The sequence below is a fragment of the Hippocampus zosterae genome, chromosome 2 (assembly GCF_025434085.1).
Source record: "Hippocampus zosterae strain Florida chromosome 2, ASM2543408v3, whole genome shotgun sequence".
In the NCBI taxonomy this organism is placed as follows: domain Eukaryota; kingdom Metazoa; phylum Chordata; class Actinopteri; order Syngnathiformes; family Syngnathidae; genus Hippocampus; species Hippocampus zosterae.
The window spans coordinates 34748952-34767155 of NC_067452.1; the positions used below are offsets into that span (position 1 = coordinate 34748952).

General features: G+C 42.5%; 1 protein-coding gene and 1 long non-coding RNA gene across 3 annotated transcripts; one reads left to right on the forward strand and one right to left on the reverse strand.

Annotated features, from left to right (window-relative positions):
- Positions 1 to 1648: 1648 nt before the first annotated feature.
- On the forward strand, positions 1649 to 15503 carry slc26a6 (solute carrier family 26 member 6). Of its 2 annotated transcripts, XM_052057364.1 has the most exons (18): positions 1649 to 1840; positions 2042 to 2152; positions 3675 to 3850; positions 3933 to 4097; positions 4563 to 4715; positions 5178 to 5260; positions 5344 to 5491; positions 5560 to 5673; positions 7260 to 7337; positions 8571 to 8666; positions 9436 to 9542; positions 9660 to 9729; positions 11699 to 11791; positions 12887 to 13000; positions 13169 to 13312; positions 14418 to 14472; positions 14587 to 14708; positions 15302 to 15503. In XM_052057364.1, the coding sequence occupies exons 1-18, from the start codon at positions 1825 to 1827 to the stop codon at positions 15323 to 15325; spliced, it is 1869 nt and encodes a 622-aa protein (XP_051913324.1). In that variant the 5' UTR covers positions 1649 to 1824; the 3' UTR covers positions 15326 to 15503. The 2 variants fall into 2 exon arrangements, with proteins under 2 accessions (XP_051913324.1, XP_051913323.1); XM_052057363.1 differs by lacking the exon at positions 12887 to 13000 and having other exon boundaries at positions 1688 to 1840.
- Positions 15504 to 15569: 66 nt separating this feature from the next.
- On the reverse strand, positions 15570 to 17042 carry LOC127595716 (uncharacterized). The gene is made up of 2 exons (XR_007961319.1): positions 16914 to 17042; positions 15570 to 15632 (listed from the first exon to the last, which is right to left on the reverse strand). It is a non-coding gene; the product is annotated as an uncharacterized LOC127595716 (long non-coding RNA).
- Positions 17043 to 18204: the final 1162 nt, after the last annotated feature.

The window sequence follows — 18204 nt, forward strand, 5'->3', positions numbered from 1 at the left end:
ATTCAAGCATTTGCATTGCATTGTCAAAGAGCGCAAGTTTAGTCAATAATCTGTATAAATAACACACACATTGGGACTTACCAATACTGATCTGTGAAGAAAATGTGAAATTGACCAAATTGTGACATTTCCATTCGATGCCAGCGATAATTTGATCATTTCATCATCGGTTGCATCAAGCGCAGCCGATAATGTGTACACGTTCCAATGAAGTAAATTCAAATGACTTTTTCCGTGCCCTGTGAAGCTGTAAGAAGACGCGTCTGTAAACATCACCGTTTCTGGAGTGCTTATTCTGCTCGGTTAATTGTTATCTGTTTTGAAAGCAATCCAGCTGGCATCATATTTTCTTCCGTGCGGTGTAATGATTGGACAAGAAACAAACCTGACTGCCCTCCAATGGCTGACTAATCTAATCTCTCACTGATACAAGATATAACAAGAACTCCGATTCAAAGGCGGACTGTGAGTGTGGTCGCTTTTTCTGTCTTCTCTCGGGCGAAGGAAAAGTCAATGAAAACCTGCCACACTGGAATCGCATGGGGGGAAGAACAAAAAAACTCTTCAACAAATTAGACTAAACGCCTGGGGACTGATTTGCACACAGCAAGGACTCATTTCTCACCAAGTGGACACCACAGGACGGCGGACCTAACAGGCTTGATTGTCTTCAGTTAGATGAGTTCATCAAGAACACATGTCATCTGACTTCAAAACAAACTGAAGATTCCATTTTTGGATTCACTTCATTTTTAGATCCAGCAAGAAAGCACAAGGTAAGAATATCCCCTTACTACTTGTTCTCTGGTCTTAGCAAGTATGGAGGCATGATATGTATTTTTAGGAAGCAAGATCCATCAGGTGTTACTGTCAAACCTTCTATGTTGTAGTCATGGCGGAGGGGAGAGAAATCGTCAACAGAGTCCACAGGGAGATCGTAAATGAACAAGCGTTGGAGAAACCACCTGGGACTTTGATACCAAAAATGTCTCCGTGTGATAAGGTCAAAAATTCACTCAGGTAAAACTTCCTTGTTCCTCATCCGTTGATTGTCAGGCACGTACACAAAACACACACAAACAGCGGAGGTCCCGGAGAAAGTCCCATGTGGGCTTGTCCCCCTTCCTCCCTCGCCCCATGACAGATATTAAAACCGCGACATTCCTTTTGACCGCTTCGTTTTCCTAAACTGACCTTGCAGCACCTCATGATGAACCGTCATGTTATCACCCGTGCGCAGCTCTTTCACTTCAAAAGTTATGAGCGTTGTAATACACGTTGTGGCGAAAGGTAAAGAGCGTCATCCGAAGCGGTTAATCATTCACTTCTTGACAAAAGTTCCAATGATGAAAGGAAAACAATCTTCAGTTTTTGCTCAGAATTTATGCTCACTCCTTTGCACTCTTTTTTTTTTGTCCAAATTTTCATACTACAACACAACAAGAAAATCTGTGCCATTTCATCGTTGATTTTTTTTTTCCCCCCTGCTGGGACACCCTAATCTGAAGACGTGTTCTTCTCTCATGTCAAGAAATGTTAAACCTTCGCTTTTTTACTCATGTTGGAGCAAAGTCCCTTGTTATCCGCTGGTTAAATGATCTTACTAAGGATCTGACGCGCCGCACCGGGACCACCTATGAAAGTATCCCCCTCGTGTGTGTGTGTGTGTGTGTCACCCTCGGGTCAAATCTGCGTCTCAGGTGTTCTGGTCCCAGAATCAAGAGGTCCCTGCTAGGGAGCATCCCTGTTCTGTCGTGGTTGCCTCGTTACGCCATCAAAGAAAACGCCCTGGGCGACCTCATCTCTGGGCTCAGTGTGGGCATCATGCAGCTGCCCCAAGGTGAGGTACGCCGACTTTATATCTTGCGGCATACTGACGCTTGCTGAACTTGTCAAGCTTGAACTTGAACTTCTTCAGATAAACTCCTGTTTTGGATATTTATTGCGATGACTTTTGGTGAAGTTTAACAATGTAATTGTTGATGTAATGGTAATTATTATTATTATTATTATTAATTATTTTATTTTATTTTTTTGCAAGGTATGGCCTACGCCTTGTTAGCGGGCGTTGCACCAGTTTTTGGCCTTTACTCCTCTTTCTACCCCGTCCTCATCTACTTCATCTTCGGCACGTCCAAGCACATCTCAATAGGTTGGTACTTCGCCACGCAACATATTCTCAAGAACAGCGTCTCACGTCTTGTATTGAACACATATTTTACATGACAAAGTTCTCTTTGGGAAAGCCACCAAACAAAATGTCACCAAAAAAAGTGCGCATACTGAAATAGTCACCTTTGTTACAAACTGAGAAACCCCAATTCCGATGACGTTCGGATGTAAATAAAAACACATACACTACAGAGACAAGTTACTGTATTTCATGTTGAAACTGATGAACTTTTCTTATTTTGCATTATTCACTCGCTTGGAACTTGATACCTGCAACACATTCCCAAAAAGCTGGGAAAGGGGCATTTTTACCACGGTGTTACTTTAACAAGACTCAAACATTTCTGAAGCTTTGTAGGTGGAATTCTTTGTAATTCTTGCTTGATGTACAACATGAGTTGCTCAACAGTCCAGTGTCTCCCTTGTCATTTTGTCATGTTCGCGCTTCGTTGTGCGACACACATTTCCAATGGGAGGTGGGTCTGGACTGCTGGCAGGCAATATTTCACGACTCTTTTATGTAAAGCCACGCTGTTGTAACACATGTAGAAAGTGGCTTGGCACAGACTTCCGACATAAGCAGGGATGTCCATCAAAAAAATAAAAATAAAAATTACTTTACCCTTGCCATGCCCATCCTTGCTTATGAAACTGAGCCTTTCTGGAATGCTCCTTACACCCCCAGTCTAGACACTTATCTTTTTGTTGCCCTCGTCCTAGCTTTTGTTGTTTTTGGGTTGCAGGAATCACATTGAAAATGAGAGAATATGTAACAAAAAAAAAAAACAACAACAAAAGCAGTAACGTTCATCAATTTGAACATCAAACATCTTGTCTTTGCTGTATATTCAATTGAAAATAGGTTGAAAAAGGTTTTAATTGTATTTATTTTTTAATTTGTTAATCACAGTATCCCAACTTCATTGGAATTGGGATTCGTACTTAATGTGAAATCTGGGTCTGCTTTTTTTTAAAATACTGAGCTGATATACTAACAGGAAACCCAACTTGTTCGGTTGAAGGATTGTCAGTAGGTACATGGTAATATAGGTGCCTTCTGGCATTCTATCTTGGGGAATGCACATCCATCCATTTTCTGAGCCGCTTGATCCTCACTAGGGTCGCGGGGGGTGCTGCAGCCTATCCCAGCTGTCTTCGGGCAGTAAGCGGGGGACACCCTGAACCGGTTGCCAGCCAATCGCAGGGATCACAGAGAGGAACAACCATGCGCGCTAACACTCACACCTAAGGGCAATTTAGAGCGTTCATTCAGCCTGCCATGCATGTTTTTGGAATAAGGGAGGAAACCGGAGTACCCGGAGAAAACCTACGCAGGCATGGCTGAGAACTCCACAAACTCCACACAGGAAGGCCAGAGCCGAGATCGAACCCACAACCTCTGCACTGCGAGGTTGACGCGCTAACCACTCGAACACCGGGCCGCCTATCTTGGAGAATGTACGGTCTTCGGATTATACGTTGCATTCTTCTTTCTCCATCAGGAACATTTGCAGTGATTAGTGTGATGCTCGGCGGGGTTACGGAGCGATTAGCCCCAGACTCCAATTTTATGATATGGGACAATATGACCAACGTGAGTGTATTGGACGTCCTTGCTCGCGATGCCGAACGGATGCGAGTGGCCACCGCCGTTACTTTCTTAACAGGATTATTTCAGGTGCAGTATTTGTTTCCATGCCAAGTTGTAACGAAGCCTACGTTTCTGAATTTCCTATGTCTCGTTTGCCCACTCCATGTAGATCCTGCTCGGTCTGGTCCATTTTGGATTTGTGGTGACTTACCTCTCAGAACCGCTGGTCAGAGGTTACACCACAGGCGCTGCAATCCACGTTATTGTGTCCCAGCTCAAATACACCTTTGGATTCAGCCCCTTGAGATACAGCGGACCGCTCTCCTTGATATATGTACGTGAGGTCATCGCGCTCATATGGAAAAATTTGCTCCCGATGAGAATTCAGAAGGAAAACGTATCACAGTCTATGCAACGTAACATTCATAAAGAGAAGTATCTTGCCATTTTGTATACAGAAGTAATGTGTTGGTAGCAGTTCTTGACGTATCACTACCGGCAAACAATTGCATATCGATGAACTTTATACATTTTTTCCCATGGACTGAATGTTATTCAAAAGACAAAAGTCTTGTTTACGTTGACCTTCTGACTGGAATGTGATTGTGCCGACGATTTTTTTTGTAGTACTATACAAACAGTATCATAAACATGACCAGGCTGGTATGCTATTGTGGTTGTCTATGAGCATGAATTTGTGTACATTCACTGAGATACGGCAGTTATAAAAATGTTTTTGAGTATCTTTACATCTGCCACATCACATATGCTTTATCTCTCCTTTATCGTTTTATTACAGACAGTGCTGGAGATATGTTATCTAATTCCACAGACCAACATCGGGACTCTGGTGGTCAGCATTGTCGCCATTATTGGCCTCATCCTTGCCAAGGAGCTCAATTCCTACTTGAGTAAAAAAATACCTGTCCCAATACCTGTGGAGTTGCTCGGCGTGAGTATGAAGCACCGGAGATCACTTCACTCACACAAATAGAGGCGCACTCAATTTGACAACAAATGAATTCATCAACAATTTACATACCGTATTTTACGCACTATAAGGCGCACCTCAAAGCATTCAATTTTCTTACAAGCCGACAGTGCCCCTTATATGTGGCGATAGTCAATAGTCAGATTTCTTGGACGCATTTTAAATGTTCTGTCAAGATCTTTGTTACAGCTGCAGCGGTTGTGAAAGCTCTCTATAAAGCTATATTGTATTCTCTTTAGTGTAGCTCCATCTAGTGGATGCATAACGCAACCACTATCGGAGCTTCTATTCTATGCGCCTTATGATGCGGTCTGCCCTGTCTGTATATGAAAAGTTTTTTAAAAAGGCCATTCATTGAAGGTGCGCCTTCTACTCCCAAGCGCCTTATAGTGTGGAAAATACGGTACTTATACTGTATTCCAGATCACCATAGCTACATTGATATCCTGGCAAGTGAACTTACAGGAAAAATATGGAGTAGATGTGGTTGGAGAAATTCCATCAGGGTGAGAAACCAAGTTTTTTTAAATTCATGTAACAATAAGGGGAGGTGATTTTTTTTTCTAGTTCTTTGTCTTTTATCGAGCAGCCTCCAGCCGCCTGTTTTCCCGCCCCCCTCGCTCTTCAGTCAGGTGATTGGGGACGCCTTTGCCCTGTCTGTGGTTGGCTACGGCATCGCCATTTCACTGGGAAGGATCTTTGCACTGAAATATGGATATAAAGTGGACAGTAACCAGGTAGGGCACAAGCGCGAAGACAAGGATGTTGAAATGACGAGTCAAACGAGTGGCTTTTATGCTGAAAGGAACTGATAGCCTTGGGGCTCAGTAACTCCATCGGGGCAGTGTTCCAGTGTTTCGCCGTCAGCTGTTCTATGTCCCGCTCGATGGTGCAGGAGAGCACAGGAGGGAAGACTCAGGTGGGAAGGATATTTCATACCAATTTCGTTTTGCACTTATTCCATTTTCCTTTCATATTTTGAGTTATTGTCGAGAGTTATTGTCAATAAACAAACACAAGTGAGAGCACAGACCTGCCATAAATTCATCCGGGAATATGACAAAACAATTCCTTTGTTACATTGACACCAGAGTTGAACTTGAAAAGATCATCAACAGTCCTCGGTATGATGCAGCGACAGCACTGTAGCTTTGTGCTCGTAAATGTGAAGTTTCGAGCAGCGATGTGATTCTTGCACTACAGGCATATCGAATTTTGTGGAGTCGTAATTGATTAGAAATGCTGTAGTCTATTATGCGAAAAGTTAGCAAGATTGTTTGAAATGGTAAAAAAAAACACATTTATTTCAATCATCATTGGGGTCTTTGAGCCGTGCTTTGTCTGGCCCCTCACCTAGAACCTCTTTGCCATGGGTGACCCTGCCAGGGGCATAAAGCCCCAGAAAACTTAGCTTCTAGGATCATTGGGACACACAAACCCCTCCACCACGGTAAGGTGACGACTCACGGAGGGTTTTTTTTTTTGCGGACGTTGTATTGGTCTGTCGTGGTGAAGAAGGAGCTGAGCCAAAAGGCGAAGCTCTCAATTTACCGGTCGATCTACGTCCCAACCCTCACCTATGGTTACGAGCTATGGGTCGTGACCGAAAGAACGAGATCCCGGATACAAGCGGCCGAAATGAGTTTTCTCCGCAGGGTGTCCGGGCTCTCCCTTAGAGATAAGGTGAGAAGCTCAGTCATCCGGGAGGGGCTCAGAGTCGAGCCGCTTCTCCTCCACATCGAGAGGAGCCAGATGAGGTGGCTTGGGCATCTGATTCGGATGGCTCCTGAGCGCCTCCCCGGTGAGGTGTTCCGGTCATGTCCCACCGGGAGGAGACCCCGAGGAAGACCCAGGACACGCTGGAGAGACTATGTCACCCAGCTGGCCTGGGAACGCCTCGGGATCCCCCGGGAGAGCTGGAAGTAGCAGCTAGGGAGAGGGAAGTCTGGGCTTCCCTGCTAAAGCTGTTGCCCCCGCGACCCGGCCCCGGATAAGCGGTAGATGATGGATGGATGGATGGGTAAAAAAAAAAAAAACATTGTACTTCCTCCAAATTTGTCCTATCACATCAGGAACATTTTTCTTTTGCCGCTTTCATTTTGTACCTCGTCAGTAAATAACGATTCACAATTGGAATAGGTCTAGTGGGAACGATTGCGGCAGGTTGCAACCATATATTTCTCGAAATCCACAATTATACCCCTGTGAAATCTTATCAAATCTAGTTGTCTTCTCTGATTGCAGTCTGTGAAGAAAAACAGGTAGGATTCAATGTTATTTCCTTCTCAGCTATTAAGATGTCAGATTCATTGATTCAGCGGTTGATGAATGTCAAAGTCTTGGCAGACGTGCACTTGAGTAAAGTGTTCAACATCACACAGCACCTCATGCGCTGAAAGGAGGAAACGGATGAATTTTGACGACCCCGTTGATCATTTCGGTTTATTAGGGGAAGAAAGGCAGGGCCGTCCTCTAGTAATTATGTTACGTCTCTCCTCAACGCAGGTTGCTGGGGCACTATCAGCCGTTGTTATTCTTTTCATCACCCTGTGGATCGGAGCTCTGTTTGAAGACCTACCCAAGGTGCGTATGCATGTGTGTCGTGTCGACGCGAAGCCATTTCCAGACATTTCTGTGAGATGTGGATCATCTTCAGAATAGATGCTGATTCTTAAATGAATGCAACACATACATACCAATAAACTGGCTTAGTAGTCCAAAGCTCGTTCTCCCTAGCGTGAAAATGTCTGAATGTCCAGAGCTCGGCCTCGCACCCAAAAACCACGTCTGCCTTTAGTGTTGACACATTAAAAACGAGTTCTGAATCAAGTCGTTACTCATGACTTTTGCCGAAAAACACATCATCATCCAGAATATGGTTTGATGTACTGTACATTTGGACACAGGTGATAAATCAACAACCCTCAAGTGTTAAGGCAGTCACCGCACACAACATGAGTCATGCCCAAGCTGGTCATCCTGCTGTTTAACAGTACCAATCATAGTCAAGCAGCACAAGCTTCAGCATGTGTAGCCCACCATTCATCATTACTTGACTCACTATGTGCGTTGGGAGACATAAAGGCAACCAATCTAGCAAGTGCTTATGTTTTTTTTGTTTGTTTGTTTGTGATATTGTTTCATAAAAGATTCACGTTTTGGTTAGATTAGATTTGGTCTGATTAGGAAAGGACACTCAGGAAACTGAGGTCTTTTGGGGTTCAGGGGTCACTCCTTAAGACGTTCTATAACTCGGTGGTGGCCTCGGCCATCCATTATGGCATTGTCTGCTGGTCAGGCAGCATCTCAGCCCGGGACAGAAAGAGACTGGAGCGACTGGTCAGGAAGGCCAGTTCTGTCCTGGGTTGCTCCCTTGACACTCTGGAGGAGGTGGGCAACAGAAGGATGCTAACTAAGCTAAAAGCTATGATGGCCAGTCCCTCCCAATCCCTCCAGCCGCCCTGACAGCACTTGGTAGCTCCTTCAGCCAGAGACTGTTACACCCGCGCTGCAAGAAGGAGAGATACCGACGCTCGTTCCTACCGACTGCTGTCAGGCTGATGAATAAAAAATAACAATCATAATAATAATAATAATAATTAAATGATGTGAAGGAAAATTGTAAATAGTACTGCGATTTAGCCATTTTGTGTTCATATTGCATTTAATTGAAAGATGTTTGTTGTTTTTTTCTCTTTCTTCTTTCTTCTTTCTACATACATTCTTGCTGCTGGAGGCTGTAAATTTCCCCAGTGTGGGACGAATAAAGGATATCTTATCTTATCTTATCTTATCTGTTCTCGTTTTTGAATGCAGGCAATGCTGGCTGCCATCATCTATGTGAACCTACATGGTATGATGAAGCAATTCATGGACATACCTGCACTGTGGAGGAGTAACAAAACAGACATGGTTAGTGGGGAAAAAGGCTGTGGAGTGGAAGACGTTGTAGTTGTTTTTTTTTTTTTTTTTTGCAGAGGAATTAATCAAAATCAAATGAACATTTTAATTGTGACATCAAGAAAATTGACTCCTTCAAGGCACATTTTTTTTGGGAGGGGGGGGGGGGTTGTGATATTCCTGCCCACCTTTCAGGTGTGAAATTAAACCACCTACTCACCCCTTTTTCAATTGCCTCTTGCTGACAATGTGTCTACCGTTCATCACAATTTTTGGTTAATGGTGCTCATTAGCTGGCTAATTATTCCCACTCATCCAACAAGTTTCTTCATCTATGACTTCTACACTACACACGATTAGTACAAAGCCAAAAGGTAAGCAGAACAAAGTGTCAAGTGTTGGCTTCTGATGAGTGACACATGCTTGAATGTACGCCAACTTTGCCAATCTGGCAGCATAAGTGTGCAAGATGTTTACCGTATAGTAGACACTCAAGCCAATGTCATGTCTAGTGGTTTGCTCGGCATTGAGGATTTTTAATTTGAACGTCTCTTTTAACCCTCCTGGGTAATTCACAAACATATCAAGAAATTACATGCTGAGCTTGGACAAGTGAGAAATGTAAAGGTCAACTTTCAAGCGAACAAGCTCCCCTTCATGCTTACTTTTGAGAGTTGATTTAGTTTGGGGACGGGGTTTGGGGGGGGGGGGGTGCAAGATTTCTCTTAAACGCTGCTTTGTGGCCTTCCCCAAATCCATTTTCTTATCGTCTTGCTTCCAGGTGATCTGGGTCGCCACTTTCCTACTCACCCTGCTGTTGAACCCCGACCTCGGACTGGCTGCCTCCATTGGCTTCTCAATGCTTACCGTCATCTTCCGGACACAGCTGTGAGAAATAAATAATAGTGTTCTCATCATCATCATCAGTTGTTTCTGCAAAGCCCGAATGAATGTAAACACATGTTGCAATTGATTCACATTTTTCCTCTCCATGTGTTTTTCCAGACCTAAATACTCCAAATTGGGGCAGGTTCCAAACACAGAAATCTACAAGCCTTTGCAGGATTACCCTCAGGTAGAAAATATGATTTTTCAGAGTTAATTTCATGTGTGTTATAAATACCTGCAGGATGCAAACTTCTAACTCTTCATTTTACAGTATTTTTGTTGACACATTTCCTTCTGAAGATTTTTTAAATTGTTTAATTTCCAAGTCATCGAATGCAAAGGCTACCTGCCACGACCCAAGTGTTAACTTTTTCAGCCATTTGTAAATCTACTGTCCGTTTTCGTCCAGTTTAAAGCGCGCAATTTAGCCAACCTCACACTTGTTTTTATTTACCGGTAGTCCCTTTTTAGTCGACCGAGTCATGCATTTCAGTCTTTGTTTTAGTCCCCCCCCCCCACCCCCCAAAAAATGGTAATTTGATTCGTCTAGTTTTAGTCAACAAAAACTGTCAATGTTTTAGTCAGGACAAACATTTTACCCGTTTACCTGACAAACCCTGACATGTACGCGCATTTTTCTACAATCCTCAACAGTCGCAATTGTTTGCCTTCCACTCACCACTTGGGACACCACGTCATGTTTTGGATTGTTTTAGAGGATGGATGACGAACAACCAAGTTAAATCAGTATATGTTAAGTGGGGCTATAGGAAAATAAACCATGCGTTCTTTCACCAAAATAGATTTGTACTTTGACCCAAAGACACACAATTCATGCTAGACTTCTGTATATGGACAATATTTAATATTTACTGATATTCAAACATATAAGTCAGAATACCAAATTCTACCCTAGGGCAAGCCAAACTGAATGAAGAGGATAAAAAAATATATATAAATGAATGGATGTATGGGAGAAATGGGACGTGATAGAAAAGCTTGAGTTGGTCGTAACTATTTACTGATACGGACGTTTTGTAATGCACAATGTTTGGACTTTATGTAATTCACCAAGCTTTTGTATGTGCCAAAATGAAGCCCCAGTGGCACTTGCGTTTGATCACTGAAGGTTTGCTTGGGTTTCTGAGCTTCATCAGGACCACCCTTGTTATTTTCTTCACCTTCGCCTTGTGCTTCCGGCAGCAGAATTGTCATAGCTAACCTGCCATGTGTGGTGGTTTCATAGACGAGCACTGAAAAACTCAAGCTAACTGGAAGTATTACTGCCAGTGTTTGAAGCAAAACTCGTGAGACCGCAAACAACAATAAAGAAAGCAAAAATATCGATGACCAAGAAGCAAGATGTCGCCAAGTGGGGAGGTTTGAGCAGGGTTGTCTTTCAAAGTCGCAGTCAGAGATAGATTTGCCATCCAACTCAAATCAGGGGAGACTCAATTCTTTGCTCACTTGACAGATTTAGATTAAAGTCTACTTAACTGTTCTTTTAAAACCTTTGTGCATTTCACAATTACTTGTTCAAGCCTAAGATTGAAACGTTTCATTTGAAGCCTTCCAAAGTTCGTGCAAACAGGATGTAAATTTGAGTATATCTATACCGCTGTCATAAACATGACCTGGGAAATACACAACAAATTGTCTGAAGAAACTCCTCAGGTGACAAGTATGTCTTGTTATCACAAGTTTGTTTCCGAGAATTCGCAGAAAAATTGAGATTATACGTAGTGTTTCATTTGCTTTCAAGTCAGGCGTGAACCGCCAGGTGTGGCGTTCCCCGCGGGGACTTGGAGATGAGACGTGCACTTGCAAGAAATTCATCACAATTTCATGAATGACATTTTCATGAGTCCACAAAAACACATTCTAACAAACTTAACCCTAGCATCTCACAATATGCATCAATAATCATGCCCAAAGACGTAACACTGTAAAATGAACCCACGGCTGTCGCTTTGTTGGCATAAAAAGCAGGATTGAAAAGGAGTCGCATCTTCCACAAAAGCAGGCATGTCCAACTCCGGTCCTCGGCTATTCTTTATTTAATGTAGTCATAATGTTGTGGCTTGTCAGTGGAAATTTATCAGGTAGATTTTCCGGATAGTTTTTGTTTTGTTTTGTAACCATCTGACTCCTGTTAGGTGAGAGAAGTGCCTGGTATTTTGATCTTCCGATCTTCTGCCACTCTCTACTTTGCCAATGCTGAGATGTATCAAGATGCACTGGACAAGATGGTGAGCGCACACAGGCACACTCGCGCACAAAAATTCAATCTCCAACATTGTTCATAATGTCAGCCAAGTCTTTCCTGTGCATCACTTTTGTTTGGAAAAAGAAAACCACATCTCGGAAAAAACATGCTTGACAGAAGAGATAATCATTGAATATTTACATGTCAACTTGTAGGATCAAGCGGCTCAGAAGATGAATGAATGAATGTCAACTTGTCAGAAAGACAAGCAATAAGGAGCCTTTTTTTGAGAGCACAAATCAGCTTTCACAAAAACGTCGCTCCTTGTAAGATGATTGGAGTTTTCTGTTCTAACCAAATGGCCGTAACTTGATGAGCGGGTGCTTGCAGGAACGATTGCTTTTCAATGAGGAAAGAATTGGTGCACAAATTCATCATTCAACGTAGTCGAAATATACAATGGTTGTGGATTTTTTTTCCTTTTTTTTCTTTTCGGGTGTTTTACCTTGATATCAATCAAGGTAAAAGAGAAATGATGCTCGAACTTGACGTCACTGACATTCAACTTGAAGTATTCTTGACTTAACTTTTTTATCTACACAATATTTAGCATACACAATTTTTACAAAATGATACATCAAGCCTTTTCCAACATGATATCAGTGGATATTTTTTTTCACTTATTTTACTCAACTGGGTCCTATGTGGAGTCCACATGTTCTTCATGTGCCTTTTACTGGGTATGCCGCCTCCCTCCCTCCCTCCCACATTTTAAAATGTTGGGTTAATTGCTCTTAAGTGGGCATAGGTATGAAATTGACTATGACTGCTTTTTGTGGATTGGCGACCAGCGTTCCGCGCACCTGAAGATGGACTGCAGCTCACGGGCAAACCTAATGAGAACAAGTGGTCGAGAAAATGACTGGATTGACATGTTTAGAGGATTCATGAGAGCTTGATCAGTCTTACTGGTTGATGAGATTTTGTGCAGAGGATTTCTGGCATATGACCGGTCAGTGAGTAGAATATGCAATGAAACATGAATAAGTGGTGACGTGTAATTCATGCATACTACTCTACCGGGGAGAAAAAAAAGTTGGTGTTACTGTGTATAATTGTCTTTCGCTGTGCATTTTAGTCCGGCATTGACATTACCAAAATCCTGTCAGCGAAGAAGAAACTTGAAGCCAAAAAGAAGAAGTACGAGAACCAAAAAGCCAAAAACGCTGCAAAAAACAACACGGCGGACATGGTGAGACTGCCAAAGGTCCGTCTGTGACAGAATTGCTTTGTGTCATACTGCTCACACATGAAACCAGATTGTGATTTTTTTCAACATTTACCCTTAGCCAAATGCATTTTCTCTTATTAGGAAATGAATAAAACATTTCCTTGCATTTCCATCCTTCGGCATACTCAGGAGCGAGAGCTGGAGGAGCACGAGAAGGATGTAGCCTCCATTCAAGTGGATGCTGAGCCTGACCCTTCACTGCCCAGAGCCATCATCCTTGACCTGAGCCCTGTCAACTTTCTAGACACAGTGGGAGTCAAGACCTTGCGTGGTGTAAGAAAATAACACATGCATACCGCTGATGGACAGAACCTGGCAGGAGATCAGAGGTGTAAAGTTAAGAATGATCATGCACATTATCAACTTCCCTCAAATATACACCTCATTTTTTCTGATAAGGAGAGAAAGGGTGCTCCAAGTATTTCAGTTCATAGACGCTGGAGTTTTTTTTTTCAACCGAACCTGTTTGAACTCTGGGGCGGCCCGGTAGTCCAGTGGTTAGCACGTCGGCTTCACAGTGTAGAGGTACCGGGTTCGATTCCAGCTCCGGCCTCCCTGTGTGGAGTTTGCATGTTCTCCCCGGGCCTGCGTGGGTTTTCTCCGGGTGCTCCGGTTTCCTCCCATATTCCAAAAACATGCGTGGCAGGCTGATTGAACACTCTAAATTGTCCCTAGGTGTGAGTGTGAGTGCGAATGGTTGTTTGTTTCTGTGTGCCCTGCGATTGGCTGGCAACCGATTCAGGGTGTCCCCTGCCTACTGCCCGAAGACAGCTGGGATAGGCTCCAGCACCCCCCGCGACCCTAGTGAGGATCAAGCGGCTCGGAAGATGAATGAATGAATGTTTGTACTCTGTTGCTAAGCAAAAGAGCAACACCGGCAGGGGCATTTAATCTTAGCGTGTCGGCCTCACAGTCTAGAGGAGCGAGGTTCAATTCCGGCTGCGGCCTTTCTGTGTGGAGTTTGCATGTTCTCCCGGTGCCTGCGTGGGTTTTCTCCGGGTACTCCAGTTTCCTCCCACATTCCAAAAACAAGCGTGGATAGTTAATGAATACACTAAATTGTCCCCCGTGTGGGTGTGAACGCGGATGGTTGTTCGTCTATGTGTGCCCTGCGAGTAGCTGTCAACCGGTTCAGGGTGTCCCCTGACTGCTGCCTGAAGACAGCTGGGATAGGCTCCAGAACCCCCCACAACCCTTGCAGGGATAAACAGATTAAGAAAATGGATGGATGGTGACGTCCTTGATGACTGACTTTGTATCCCATTTATGTTACGGGAACACAGAATTCGATCCTGAGGGTGAAAGGAATTTAATTGGTAGACGAATAAAGCAATGTCATGTCTTGACTTTTTCTCTTTGATGGTTTTGTCTTTTTCAGATTGTAAAAGATTACGGTCAAGTTGGTGTGGAGGTGGCGCTTGCATCTTGTCAATGTAAATTTCCTGGCATGAAGCCGGCGACACATCTAAATGAACACTATACCTTTTTATTTCCCGTCTTACTTCTGTTCTGTCACACACCCTTCACTTGCTTGTTTCTCTCTCCAGCCGGCGTTGTAGATAATCTGCGCACTGGCAATTTTACCAACGACAAAGCGACGTCACGCCTCTTCGCTACTGTCCATGACGCTGTGCTTCACTTTCAGTCTGAGCGAAAGCACGTCTCTGAGGTGATGTAAAAAATAATGACACGCAATTGAATTTTTGTTTAGTCAGGAAAAAAAATCAAATGAGAATTTACGTTCAAACAGTGCATTCTAATATAAACATGTTGAATTGAGGCATAGCAACAATTTTGTCCACCTGCGTACAAGGCCACATCAATGTCCTCTGGTGCACTGGCCTGTCTCCTGGTGTAGGGTGAACCCTTTTAACACTGTGCTCGCAAAGCAAGCTGCGCGTCCTGGGAAACTTCTGTAGGCTGCAGATACTACTGCCTCGGGTTCCTGCTAGAGGCGATAACATGGAAGAATGTCAAACTAATCTGGAATGAACCAGAAAGAGGAAAGAAGTTGTTTGTCATCTTATCAAAAGTTAACAAGTTGAATTGGTGACGGTATGTGTGCCATCATAACCATCATTTGCTTAGGTTATTTTAAACGTCATCACTTGGGCTTTTTTCCTCATTCAGCAGAACTGGCAATGAAGAGGGCTACAGTTTCACAGAAGGCAAAACGATGCAATTGCCAGATTAGCACTAAAACTGACAAATTGTTACTTTGGGGAGGTGTGCATCTGACAGAACAGTCCCTTTGTTTTACAGGTGATCACGGCAACACATTTCTGAGTGCTGTGGATAATTTTAGATGATATCATGAAGATGTGAGGAGGACTGCAAGAGAATTACACTCACCGGACTCTTGTCGAATAAGTCTTATGCGCAGCCCGACCCGTTTGAAGAATGGCAACACAAAAGAAAGCAGCAGAATTAAAAGAACAATGAATTAAAAACAAATTCAGACTTATGTGTGTACCGTCATGCTGATTTGGAACGCATTATAAATCGGAAAGGCTTTTTTTATACTCCTCAAAAATGACCCGTGATGGATCCCCAGACAGAATAGCTCTTAGTCCATCTGTTATATGCGTTCAAACTAGAGCTGTCAGTTTAGCGCGTTTTTATTGGCATTAATTTAAATGAATTTTAACGGTATTAATTTTTTTCTCGCGAGATTAACGCGGCACACGTCACAAGCGGATGTTACGTTGCTGTATAAATACACCAGAACAAAACAAGCGCGCTGCAGATTTGCAGAAGTCCACGCCCATGTCTGTTTTGCCAGCCATGGCAGCGCGAGACACCGAAAACGGATACTTAAAGAGTTTATGAATGGAAAGTTTACTTTTAAAAAGTTGCCAGATTGCTCCACTGACAAGATCAAAGTTATCTGTTCCTCTCTCTCTCTGTATCATACAGGTATATGATGTATGCCACTGACGCGATTGTTACTTGTTTGGAACTATTTTGTGTGGAAGGTTACAGCGTTCCGTGTCCATATAAATAGAACGGGTGGAGCTTCTCTGTGTTCGTCTGACAGTGACGGTGCGCAGAGGCGGTGACATGACAACGAAAGTTCAATGGTGCAGTGGTAGCGACCTAGCGAAAATAAAACGTCTCCAGTGTTGTCAACGAACCAAGTGTAGTCATCCGAAATGAGGTAGACACAAAAACCGTAGAGAGACTTCCGCGCAAGAAGTACCAACATAATCAACATAGCCTGACTTTGTAAGGGGGAGTGAACCCCCCCTCTTTCAGAATGGTTTGCCCCAGCAGCACGGGGGAAATGCTTGCGCTTGTTTGTACGGCGGGCAGTTTTGAATACAGCGGCACATAACACTGGTGTCCAGGGTCCCGTTATTCTCCAACAAACATACAGAAACAGACTGCTGTGTTCAAAGCAAACTTGAGAAAAACGAAGTATGCAACCATGGTTTAAATCCACTATAGGCTGAGTACTAGTTTACCTTCGATGTGCACTTTATAATGTTATATTGCTCTGTTTTGATTTCATTAAAAAAGCTGTTAAAGCAGCTGTTGTGTGAAAAAATTTTTTTTTTCACTGTTGTTGATGGACAGTAATATTGTGTGAGAGATTATGTGTGAACAACTGCTCCAAGTGAAAAATGTTCATGTAAAATTGAAATTATTTCAGTAAATATTTGCATTTGGCACATAGAAAACTGATTAATGATTCCAAGTTGATGAGAGCATTAAAATGGGGAAAAAATCGGACAAAAAATGTAAAAGGAAATTCAGAAACGACAAAAAATATGTGAGTAATCACGATTAATTTTTTAATTCATTTGAGTTAATATGACAATTGCATTTTTAATTAGATTAAATATTTTAATCGTTTGACAGCTCTAGTTCAAACACACCTTTACGATTCCTGACAGACAGCAGCAGCTTCTCATACCACAGCATTGTCAACTGCCATTGAAAATTTGTTTGAAAACATAAAATACCAATATCTGCAAAATGTTGATGGATGGCAAACAAAATGTCAAAATTATATCCCGGAAGGGATGAGCTTCAGACCTACACAAGTGGGGAAAATAAGTATAAGGAGAGAAAATAAATACCATCTCATACTCTACAAAAATACACAGACATACTGAAACCTTCTGGACTGCTTTTGGAGGAAAATTTTGTCATGGTGCCAGCGGTGGTATAACTGCAAGACAAATGATTAACTTCTTCCTGCTCTTTTTCAGAATGTATAATTTCGTGGTATTTAATTTTTGTTGTTGTTCTTGTGGTTTATACCGCATGTTTGAAATAAACATTAATAATAATAAAAATAAATAAACATATATATATATATATATAATTATCAAAATGAGAAGTTAGCAATAAAATAGGATTATAGGACCATGATACTGTCCGCATTCATCAGATTGTGTTGCTTTTGAATTCTTTGTTGTTTATGGATTTATAGTTTCTCTTATCAAATGTTATCTTTGTTACTCAACTGGGTTTTAACTACAAACATGTTTTTATCATTTTGATCTTATTTTTAAAATGAAATGTAAACATCCTTTATCCCTAGCTGTTTGCAGTGACATTGGTCTTGCTGGAAAAACAAATAAGATTTTGATTTTGTTGTCACGTACCGACTTAAGTTGAAAAAGCAATCATACCCATTCGGGTAATTTAAAGGAAAAAATATCCCAGAAATAGCCTCATCTACTTCTGGCCTGTCAAAAATGACATCCCCACATTGTAACAGAACCACCAGACGGCTCTGTGGAGAAAAAATATATATTTCTACAGTGTGCATGTGAATAAAGTATTTGCATTTGTTACCAGTGCCTGGAAAGTCATTATGTCAACTTGAAGAGTATCTGTTCCAGGATGGTCATTAATCGATGACATCACACTGCCCAGTGATGTCGCCACCTCAAACCCATGTGGTGATGCCACACCCTGTGTTTCTACAACTGCTGTGACACAGTGACTGTCATCATCGGGGAAGGCCTCAGAAGGACACTTTTGAATCCTCACACTGCACGGCTCTCTACGCCGGAGGCGATTCAGTGTGGTATATGTTTAAACAAATCAAATCAAATGTCTTTTTTTTTTAGATATAAGATAAATGGATTCCGGTAATCCTTCGCCGCATCGGGCTAATAGCCGGATTGAGTGTACGTCCAGCTCAGTCATAG